The 11,527-nt window shown below is 49.4% G+C and overlaps 1 protein-coding gene across 2 annotated transcripts; it reads right to left on the minus strand.

Annotated features, from left to right (window-relative positions):
• Window positions 1–475: 475 nt before the first annotated feature.
• Window positions 476–9,332, minus strand: TIAL1 (TIA1 cytotoxic granule associated RNA binding protein like 1). 2 transcript variants are annotated; one of them, XM_072131220.1, is made up of 12 exons: window positions 9,149–9,332; window positions 7,230–7,326; window positions 6,298–6,447; window positions 5,299–5,353; window positions 4,883–4,970; window positions 3,645–3,720; window positions 2,646–2,754; window positions 2,466–2,561; window positions 2,245–2,329; window positions 2,042–2,165; window positions 1,364–1,503; window positions 476–1,281 (listed from the first exon to the last, which is right to left on the minus strand). In XM_072131220.1, the coding sequence occupies exons 1-12, from the start codon at window positions 9,175–9,177 to the stop codon at window positions 1,161–1,163; spliced, it is 1,170 nt and encodes a 389-aa protein (XP_071987321.1). In that variant the 5' UTR covers window positions 9,178–9,332; the 3' UTR covers window positions 476–1,160. The 2 variants fall into 2 exon arrangements, with proteins under 2 accessions (XP_071987321.1, XP_071987320.1); XM_072131219.1 differs by having other exon boundaries at window positions 2,466–2,579.
• Between the last annotated feature and the right edge of the window lie 2,195 nt (window positions 9,333–11,527).

Consider the following 11,527-nt stretch of genomic DNA (forward strand, 5'->3'; position numbering starts at 1 on the left):
CTGTACATAAATATAGGGGTTGGTGATGGATCATGTAGCATGGATCCTGTACATATAGATGGCGGCTAGTGACGGATCATACACTATAGATGTTGTACGTATAGATGGTGGTTGGGGATGGATCAGAGACTTTCTATTTTTCCATATAATTGTTATTTGTAATATCCGATTATATTTGTATATGTAGCACTTGATCTGTGCAGCGCACTGGAACATGATGGGCCTGTAAAAATATAAATGACTAAATGTGGACGACTATGAACATTCCCAGGGATCTCTAGTCAGGATAAGTGACTGTAGGATCAGATTGAGGGATTTGCTCCCAATCACTCAGGAGAGCAGGAGGCCCCGCCAAACGCTGGACTCCACACATCCAGGGCCTCGGCAATAATGGAGACGACTACAAGGCAGGGACGGGAGACAGACATTCTTCAGACATTGGATAATTTAGTCATATTGAAGGACAGCATCATAGTTTGGTTCCATCATTAAAAATTTATTGGCAAGTCATAAATGGGTCCAAAAAGAAAATCACCAAATAAAATTTGGTTCAGTGTTTGTAGGTTATAATGTAGCGGTCTCCACCACATGATGGGGGGGGGGGAAGGGGACCAACTAAAATAAAGGCTTCTCCTGGGGCACCAGCTCTGTCGTTACCATCCAGTAGAGGAGGACAAGCGATGGCCGTAGAGCAGCATACCAGGAACGTCTATATACACACACAAAGGATAACACTGCCCCCATACACTGACCGCAGCAACTGTACAGCACTGCATACAAAACCTTCCCGCTATATACATACACAAGACATATTGCTACAGAGCGAGTTACGCTGAGCCCTCTTCCACAGCAACCGCGACCATCGCTATGTCCTGGTCAAGAACAGACTTACAAGATTGGGTGATTGTGCGGCCACTCCAGGCCCCCGCAACCACGACATCTCTATACACATCTCTGAAATTACTTTATTGTGTACAGAAGGAAAAATAATTAAGACCGGTCCGGATCCTCTGGTTATAAGAAAAAAAAAACCCTCTTAGGACGAATTCTTTACATGTGAATGGCGCCTGGAAATAAATATTGTGTCTATGGATTCTCTCCTCCTTCCATCATCCTCCAGGTAACACCGCTGTGGAGTACAGACTTTAGGGAAAGTTCTCTCATTGTGTTTGATAGCTGGTCACACTGTACCCTGGTGGGTTCTGTATCACTGGTGGACCCTGTGCTTGAGGTGGAGGCTGGGTGCTGAAGCCTCCCATCCACGTGGCCGACTGGGATTGTCTGCAATAGAAGACATGGGAATGAGAACAAAGAAAACCTCTTCTTCATCGTAACCCCCCGACTACGTACCCCAAACACTTACTCTACTCCGAAGTTTTGCTGGTTCCATGCCTGTCCGTACATGCTGTATGATGGCACCTGCCAGCCATTGGTGACGTACTGCCCATACTGCTGAGGGCTGCTATACATGGGGCCCCACTGACCCCACTGATTGTAGTCCACCTAAAAGACATCAAAAAAGTTACTGCCACTCAGCCAAGCACTGAGACATGATAATGGATGTCTGAGGGTCCCACTGCTGGAGGATTTAAATATCCGACATCTTTCCATGGATTTAGGGAATACAGGCGGTCCCCTACTTAAAAACACCCGACTTACAGATGACCCCTGGTTACAAACAGCCTTCTGGAAGTTGGTAATTTACTGTAGTTTAGTCCCAGGCTACAATAAACAGCTATAACTGTTATTACATATGTCTGTAGTTAAGATTTATTGTTAATCCTGGTTCTTATGACAATCCAACACTTTTAAAATCTAATTGTCACAGAGAACTAAAAAAATTTGGTTGGGGTTACAATTATAAAATATACAGTTCCGACTTACATACAAATTCAACTTAAGAACAAACCTACAGACCCTATCTTGTATGTAACCCGGGGAACGCCTGTATAGTGTCAGTTGATTCAGGAGCTGCCGCTCTCACTAGTCACAGAACACCGATCCTATAAAGCATTACACAGTATCACCACTTGTCTCTTACCTGCTGGAAATTTTTTGTCATGTCTGGTGTCTCTTTGCCCCAATAACACTTCACCACGTGACCCTCTATGGTGGTCCCATTAACGGACACAATGGCATGTGCAGCACTGTCGTGGCTAGAGAACCTGAAAAACGACAAAGGGAAGGAGGTTACTGGCAGCTCTACGTAATATACTGAGTGTGCGCTGCCTCGGATACACTCACCTGACGAAAGAATAGCCTTTTTCTGGAAAAACACGGATCTCCATTATCTGACCAAACACCCCAAATGTCTGTCGCATCAACTGATCTGTAAGACATGTGCAAAATGATGACCCAAACAACAAACCCCAAAATGAATAGCCCAAGTAAGGACGTCACATAAAGACAGGTAAATGTATGTGTACCCCATGGCTGCATGCACGCCATAAGGTCGGAGGACTTACCAGTTAGACCAGAGCCTATGCCCCCGCAGTAGACGGTGCAGTTCTTTGGACTGGATTGATTGACAACATCCTCAAACCTCAGCTGCTTAGAGTTATCTGATGAGAGAAAAGAACCTGCACATTAATGGTCAAAGCTGTGCTCAGAAATACTGCTCGCCGATGGACGATCACCGAACTCACTTTCTTGTGTGCTTTTAGGTGCAGGGGGTTTACGCGTTGCCCAATTGGTTCTAATCTGCCGTCCACCCAACCACTGACCTCCCATGTGGACAATGGCATTCTCTGCATCCTAAAAAATTAAGATCATGGATTAGATACAAGAGCCAGGGAGGCCAGAGCGCGCGGGACGCGACAAGAGCCAGGGAGGCCAGAGCGCGCGGGACGCGACAAGAGCCAGGGAGGCCAGAGCGCGCGGGACGCGACAAGAGCCAGGGAGGCCAGAGCGCGCGGGACGCGACAAGAGCCAGGGAGGCCAGAGCGCGCGGGACGCGACAAGAGCCAGGGAGGCCAGAGCGCGCGGGACGCGACAAGAGCCAGGGAGGCCAGAGCGCGCGGGACGCGACAAGAGCCAGGGAGGCCAGAGCGCGCGGGACGCGACAAGAGCCAGGGAGGCCAGAGCGCGCGGGACGCGACAAGAGCCAGGGAGGCCAGAGCGCGCGGGACGCGACAAGAGCCAGGGAGGCCAGAGCGCGCGGGACGCGACAAGAGCCAGGGAGGCCAGAGCGCGCGGGACGCGACAAGAGCCAGGGAGGCCAGAGCGCGCGGGACGCGACAAGAGCCAGGGAGGCCAGAGCGCGCGGGACGCGACAAGAGCCAGGGAGGCCAGAGCGCGCGGGACGCGACAAGAGCCAGGGAGGCCAGAGCGCGCGGGACGCGACAAGAGCCAGGGAGGCCAGAGCGCGCGGGACGCGACAAGAGCCAGGGAGGCCAGAGCCCGTGGGACGCGACAAGAGCCAGGGAGGCCAGAGCGCGCGGGACGCGACAAGAGCCAGGGAGGCCAGAGCCCGTGGGTTGCGACAAGAGCCATGGAGGCCAGAGCCCGCAGGAAGCGAGAAGAGCCATGGAAGACAAAGCCCGCAGGAAGCGAGAAGAGCTATGGAGGACAGAGCCCATGTGAAGAGACAGAAGGACAAATCCCAAGAGATGAGGATGCAGTGAGGGTGGAGTGAAGCCACTTACCAGTTTATTATAGAAGGACACAAAGCCGTAGCCTTTGGACTTTCCAGTGGCCATGTCCTTCACCACTCTGGCATCACTGCGAGAAGAGAGCACAGACCGATGAGATGAAGTAAGCATCAGGAGAGCAAGGAGTAAATCATCAGTACAAATCTATAAGGAACCACACACACTGTATTGTGTAGACTTCCCTGGCCTAGACCTGCCGGCTATCCTTCATGACTAGCCTCCTAGCCCAGCCTGCCACAATGTACATACTAGCTACAGCACACAGCTCTAAGATAACATGGAATAAACATGCAACCTAGAATTACATAGACATTAGATGGCTGGCTCTAGTCTACGCACTCAACACTCCGACCTCACCATGCACTCACTAAAATCAATGGCTGCAGAATATATCAAATATCAAAATTGAAAAAGAGGAAAAAATAGGAATTAAAAGGCATACATGGCCTGTTAACAGATCTCTTTATTTTTCTTGGTCAATTCTTTACCACCATTTTGGAGTTTGGGCAGCTGTAAATTTTGAAAAATTGACATTTTCAGAAAATTTAAGAAAGGAGAATAATACTAAAGAAGAACAATAACTTCAGCACACCAGTACAAAACAACAAAACTTACACAGAGATGTATTGTGTAATATCAATCTGCACTGCATAGAGAATACGAGATATACGAGCAATAAAAGGAAAATAAATAGAAAGGAGAATAAAAAAATCTACAACTGAGTCCAGTGTGCACAGTTCCTTGCTGAAAGCCTTCAAGATTCTGTCCATCTACCAGCAATTCTGCAAAATAATCAGAATGCTATTCAGTTTAATGGCGAGCGGGAGTGAGGAAAGACTTACACCCGGCTAAACAGTCCGACTTACCCAGACACAGAGGCAATAAATACAGATATGTCACGGCTTATAGCGGACCACCAGCTGCCCAGACTGGGGACCCGGAGCCGCCTCGGTGCAGGGAACTGGCAGGCAGCACATCCAGACAGCAGAAGACGCTGCCACCAGTCATCTCCTGCACCACAGGGTCCGAAATGTCACACTCTACATACAAAGTCATGAGCAAACAAATCGCCAGCCCAACCCTCCCCCAATACTTACAGAACCAGCAGCAATGTGCTATGTCTACAGGGGGTAGCCCAGGGCAGAGGATGGGGAGGGGACAGAGGTGCTGAATATTGGATGAAACAGACAGGAGCTTGAACCCAGCGGGTGCCTGCGACACTCAATACTTACGATATTTTACCAAATGGAGCAAAGGCTGATTTTATGTCTTCTGTGGTGATTTCTGGGCTCAGATCTCCAACAAACACATGAAAGTGATCTATAAGAGAAAAGAAAAAAAAAAAAGACTCTGTTAACCTAAAATACCTGACCAAGGGGTCCAGTACATTGTGAGGGGCTACACAGGACTGGGTGCTACGTGACACACGAGTATGAGGCGAGCAGCCGCGCTCCAGCAATGACCAGTCACATAGAGAAGAAGTGCTTAGATAAATGAGAGAGAATACCAAGAGAGGCAGCCTAAACAGCACAGGGACTCGCCCAGAGCCTGCTGGAGGGGCCTGCAACAAGAAGGGATTAATAGCAGCATCATACAGTCACAAGAAGGACAAGATAGTGGAGGAGAGCACCAAGGAACCTCAACTTACTGGATGTGTCCTTCTTCTGGCTGCTCGGGGTGGTCGCCCAATTCACTTTTACTTCCTGCAGGAACACAGAGGAGAATGTAAGAAATGCAGCCAAGAGGACGACTATACAAGAACCAATACCAGGCATAGGTGACATGATGAGGCCATGACATGTGCACCAGACACAGGGACAATAAGGAACGTGGACAGAAACATGTGGGGACATTCTCTACACCAGGGCTCACTAGGGACCTAGTAACTTTCAAATGGCCAATGATACATGTAATACAGATCATGTCGCATAAGCAACATTCTCCCAATAATAAAGTATCTAAATCCCTACCTACCACCATAACATTCACTTAACCATCTATTTTCCCATTCTCCACCAACGGCAGCACGTTGGGAGGACCGTATTGGAGGCACTCTTATGTGTAAGGGCCCTTGTAGGTCCTGGGACAGAAGCTCCACAAGAGGTCTGGCCATGGCTGTTGCAGGCCTAGAAGGCTATATATAAGTTGGAGGTCCTCAGTTTTTACATGTGCGGTCTACACGTATAGGAAAGACGCATCATCATGGACTAGATTCTTTACTGTCCATGGACCTCTCAGCCATGGGATGATGGGATGTCTGATCCATGATCTGGTGTGTAATATCTTGTACTATGGACGAAGCATCATCCGCATTACTTTGCCTTCTTATGGAGCTGCTGCTTATACACTACAGTACTTCTCGCTCCTGTGACATGAAGGGAAATCGTCACTATGAAAACACTGTGACAGACAAATGATATCCTCGATTAATCTCAGAAAAGATCGGTTGGAGGCTCTCACTATGCCGTGCCATAAGCAGATGGCTCCACCCCCTATTTAGTGGCTGAGCTGCGTTACTACAATAGCAAACATAGATATGGGCAGAGAGGGAGGACAGGACCTAACAAGAAGCCAAAGTGACAAACAACTAAGGGTATGAGCAGTGGACGACTGTGGACAACTCCCAGACGTATGTCTGGCTACTTACCTTCCCCAAAATCTTTCGGCCATTCATGGCAGCTAATGCAGCGGCTGCATCTCTATGTTCAAAAAACTCCACAAAACAATAGGGGTCATTGCTGGCGTTTGGCAGGACAGAGAAGCCGACCGATGCCGCCACTCTCCGGCTGTCGTTTTGCTGTAGATGGAGAAATGAAAGTTACTCTTCATGTGCCCAGAATGCCACAGACAAGTGCATGCAAGGGACCCTTTTAGGACATACAATAGGGGAAAATGTATAGGTGTGTAGTAGGTTTTTTTGGGATCTACTTATTAAGACAAAAACATAACAGACACAGAGGTCAGAGACCAAAGTTTTAAAGGAAACCAACCATGAAAATCCATCCTGATAAACCAGAGACATTACTCATAGATGTATGGCCTCCATCCTTCTAAAATCAACATTTGAAATGATGCTAATGCATCTAAAGTGCCCTGTTGGGTGTTTCCAGAGCCCCTCAGTTCTGTAGTTCCACAGGCTGTTACAATAAGCAGGTCTCCCCTTCCACTGCATTTCCTGCTGCTGCTAGATTACACATGCCGAGGCAAAAGGGAGAGAGCATGGGGTTTGGAGAGACATGTTTTGTTCAGCCTGTGAATCTACAGCACAGAGGAGCTTTGGTAATGAGCCCAGAGCCTTTTAGGGTCATAAGCAAAAGTTTAAAAGTTTAAAGGAAGGAGGACACAGATAACAAATATAAGAGGATTAACATAGTGAGGGTACCTGGATCTATGAGTACTGTCCCTGGTTTATCAGGATGGATTCTCATGGGAGATTTCCTCTGATCTGTTTAGCAGTGGGAGGGGGCACCTACTTATCTATGATCTCTCCAGGTCACCCACCCCCCAGACATGGAGTGGATATATAGATATACGTCATGGTCCTTAATCCACGACCCTCGTATGTGGATTTGGCCGTACCTCAGTAATCATTTTACAGCTTTTACATGGTCCAATCTGACTGAATAACTGGAGGATGAGGACTTCTGTCACGTCTCTGGAGAGATTTCCCACATACCTAAGAATTGAAGATGAAAACATAAGCTTGGAACAAAGATCACCTCAAGAGTGAAGAAATAGCACAGAAGCAAATGTGTTTTTTTAAAATTGATGATGTTTAGCCCCTTGAAGTGATTTCAGGAAATGATGGGTTCATCACCTGAGAAAAGCTACTACTCCAAACAAATGCAATATACAAGCTCCGTCTTTTTAGCTTAGGCTGCATTCACACACATGTATGGGGGATGTATATACGGCCGATATACGTCAACCATACACTTCAATGGGCTCACAGCACCGTACCGCTCTGTAGCCCGGGGCATGTCCTATCTTTTCCCGTATTACGGCATCATGGCCTATATGTTCCTATGGAGAGGGGCAGGGGGGGGGAGTGCACTCACCACCTCCTCCTCCTCCCGCGCGCTGCTGTGCTACGGCAGTGTGCATGTAGCCTTAGTGTGAAAACTGGTCTAGTTGCACAAGGCTCTCAGTCCATCCATTACAATACTCAGACCATACATATATTCAATACTCCTTTTATATATGGCTTGATTCAAAGACATCAGTCCGAGGAAGGAGGAACAAAACGTCACAGGACACAGGACAGTGTCTCAGTGGAAGCCATGGATGTTTAGTGTGGACTCATACGTAGATTATGGCATACCTAGCCAAAGTATGGCAAGGTATTTATGCCGTTATGTCTATAATCATGCTACAGTATATATAAAATGAGTATTGGATATATGTATTGACTGGAGCGGATATCGTCATCCAGGTGGTGTCGCTCTGAAGGCTTAGGCTCCATTATCTTGGCCTTGTGAATGCCAATGTTGCTACTGCCATGCTGCCCTCTCCTGTCCTCCACTCCTCCCGTCCAGAGCAAGACAGCCTTTCATCTGGATTACCTGAACCCATACAAGGTGTATATCTGCCGTATAATGCTTTGCTGAGTGAATTGGGTGCTATGGACACTGCTGCGCTGCACACACTGCTGTGTACTATACTCCTGCTGAATTCTCAGAGGCCTCACCTGCGCAGCTTTCTACAAGGATTCAGTAACGTACGGTACACACGGAAAATTATCATTTTACAATCATAACATACTGCTTATACAGGCACAGATAACACAACAGACAATGGGGCTTGTACACCAGTTCTGAAGACAAGAAGACAACTCCCTGCAAGAGGAGAGAACGGCCAGTTTAGCACAGACATATGTTCATATATTACGTAGGACGCGTCAATATACACATATGCTCTGGGGATTCTGTGCTACCGTGCCCCACAGGAGCCGGCCCCCGCCGCCACGCCACTCAGGAGCCGGCCCCCGCCGCCACGCCACTCAGGAGCCGGCCCACGCCACTCAGGAGCCGGCCCACGCCGCCACGCCACTCAGGAGCCGGCCCACGCCGCCACGCCACTCAGGAGCCGGCCCACGCCGCCACGCCACTCAGGAGCCGGCCCCCGCCGCCACGCCACTCAGGAGCCGGCCCCCGCCGCCACGCCACTCAGGAGCCGGCCCCCGCCGCCACGCCACTCAGGAGCCGGCCCCCGCCGCCACGCCACTCAGGAGCCGGCCCCCGCCGCCACGCCACTCAGGAGCCGGCCCCCGCCGCCACGCCACTCAGGAGCCGGCCCCCGCCGCCACGCCACTCAGGAGCCGGCCCCCGCCGCCACGCCACTCAGGAGCCGGCCCACGACCCTGGCCTTATGGCTTCATACTCCATGTAGGATTTCATAAAACACAAGTCAAAGATAATCCAGGGGGACAATTACATCACTACACACAACCATGAATAGAGGATTAGAGGGGCCGCAGCTGGGCCCCGCCGAATACTCACAGGGTCCGGGGCTGTCCGTCATCGTCCATATCTGCTCCGGGAAACGTCCTCGCAGATAATGCTGCAGGCTAAGGTCTGGGCCTCGGGTCCCCGGAGCCAGCACAACACCTCGTCAGACTCCGTCCGGCGCACAGCAAAATGGCGGCCGCCGCCAGCGACCAGGGTATAGCGACTCACTGCGCAGGCGTCAAACCCGACAAATGCGCGTCCACGTGACGTAACCCAGGAGCCTGCGCGGCCGCGCGTCGTGCACACGGAGCATGCGCGGTCATTAGACGGGTTATGCTACGTGTCATAACCTAGGCGGGAAAATGTGCGAGCGCCGCAGTCTGAGGGGAGAAGGAGGAGGCACAGACTCCACTCCATACACAACAGCTCATGAGTATAAGTGCACCCTCACAACTGGTGGAGGATTGAAGCTCAGGATGACCAGAACCTCAACAGTTATGGAAGATAGAAGCTCAGGATGACAAGGTTCACACCAATGATGGAGGATAGAAGCTCAGGGGCAAAATGTTTTCACCAGAGATGAAGTGTATAAGCTCAGGAGGACAAAGTCCTCACCAGTGATGTAAGATAGAATCTCAGGAGCACCAGGTCCTCGCCTGTGATGGAGGATAGAAGCTCAGGAACACCAGGTCCTCACCAGTGATGTAAGATAGAAGCTCAGGAGCACCAGTTCCTCACCAGTGATGTAAGATAGAAGCTCAGGAACACCAGTTCCTCACCAGTGATGTAAGATAGAAGCTCAGGAACACCAGGTCCTCACCAGTGATGTAAGATAGAAGCTCAGGAACACCAGGTCCTCACCAGTGATGTAAGATAGAAGCTCAGGAACACCAGGTACTCACCGGTGATGTAAGATAGAAGCTTAGGAGGACTAGGTCCTAACCAGTGATGTAAGATAGAAGCTCAGGTGGACTAGGTCCTCACCAGTGATGTAAGATAGAAGCTCAGGTGGACTAGGTCCTCACCAGTGATGGAGGATAGAAGCTCAGGAGGACTAGGTCCTAACCAGTGATGTAAGATAGAAGCTCAGGTGGACTAGGTCCTCACCAGTGATGGAGGATAGAAGCTCAGGAGGACTAGGTCCTAACCAGTGATGTAAGATAGAAGCTCAGGTGGACTAGGTCCTCACCAGTGATGGAGGATAGAAGCTCAGGAGTACTAGGTCCTCACCAGTGATGGAAGATAGAAGCTCAGGTGGACTAGGTCCTCACCAGTGATGGAAGATAGAAGCTCAGGTGGACTAGGTCCTCACCAATGATGGAAGATAGAAGCTTAGGAGGACTAGGTCCCCACCAGTGATGGAGTATAGAAGCTCAGGAGGACACGGTCCACAACAGGGATAGAGGTAGAAACTCAGGAGCATCAGAATCTCACCATTAATGGAGGATAGAAGCTACAGAGGACAAGGTCCACTCAAATAATGGAGGATAGAAGCTCAGGAGCAACGGGTCCTCATCAGAGATGAAGTGCAGAATATCAGGAGCACACAATCCTCACTAGTGATGAAGAATTAAAGCACAGGAGCACCTGGTTCTCACCAGTGTTGGAGTATAGAAGCTCGGGAGGACTAGGTACTCACCAGTAATGGAGCATAAAAGCTCAGGCACACCAGATCCTCAACAGTCATAGAAGCTAAGGAGGACTAGGTTCTCTCCAGTGATGGAGGATAGAAGCTCAGGGGCACCAGGTCCTCACTGGTGATGGAGGATAGAAGCTCAGGAAGATTAGCACCTGACCGGTGATTAAGGACTGAAGCTCAGGAGGAATATGACCATACCAGTGATGGAAGATAGAAGCTCAGGGGCATCAGATTCTCACTACTGATGGAGGATAGATGCTCAGGACTGCCAGGTTCTCAACAGTAATGGAAGATAGAATCTCTGGAGGACTAGTTCCTTACCAGTGATGGAGGATAAAAGCTCAGTGTGTGCTAACTGGGACTGGATCCTGGACAAGCAGAGGTCTGGGTGGAAAAGTGGAGGAGGTTAAATGCTTCTCACCCTTCCCTCCATTGAAACATCAGTTGCCACAACACTGTATGCTCACTGCACCGAGTCCAGGTACCATAGACCTTAATAGGGGCACGATTTGATGTGCGGCCAGATAACGGTCACCATTATGGTCATGTGAATGAGGCCTTACTTGTATAAAGGATATTTGTCCACACACTCATTCAATCATACTCCAACCTCTCCACCATGATCAAGAGCTGTCTAAGGAATATGTAGACCTGCACAAGGTTGAGATAAACTACAGGACAATAAACAAGCAGCTTGGTGAGAAGGTAACTAAACACAATTATTAGAAAATGGAAGAAACACAATAATTTGCTTGCCTCATGGGTAAAGGATGATTCTGTGAAAGGTCAGG

The sequence above is a fragment of the Engystomops pustulosus genome, chromosome 11 (assembly GCF_040894005.1).
Source record: "Engystomops pustulosus chromosome 11, aEngPut4.maternal, whole genome shotgun sequence".
NCBI lineage: Eukaryota > Metazoa > Chordata > Amphibia > Anura > Leptodactylidae > Engystomops > Engystomops pustulosus.

Excerpts from the sequence above, each read along its gene's own strand:
- TIAL1 (XM_072131219.1), bottom strand. The coding sequence starts at position 9,177 with ATGGACGATGACGGACAGCCCCGGACCCT. Across the intron at positions 6,448-7,229 it reads GCTGTAAAATGATTACTGAG|CAAAACGACAGCCGGAGAGT; the intron begins GTACGGCCAAAT and ends CTCCATCTACAG. Across the intron at positions 2,166-2,244 it reads AAAGGCTATTCTTTCGTCAG|GTTCTCTAGCCACGACAGTG; the intron begins GTGAGTGTATCC and ends GTCGTTTTTCAG.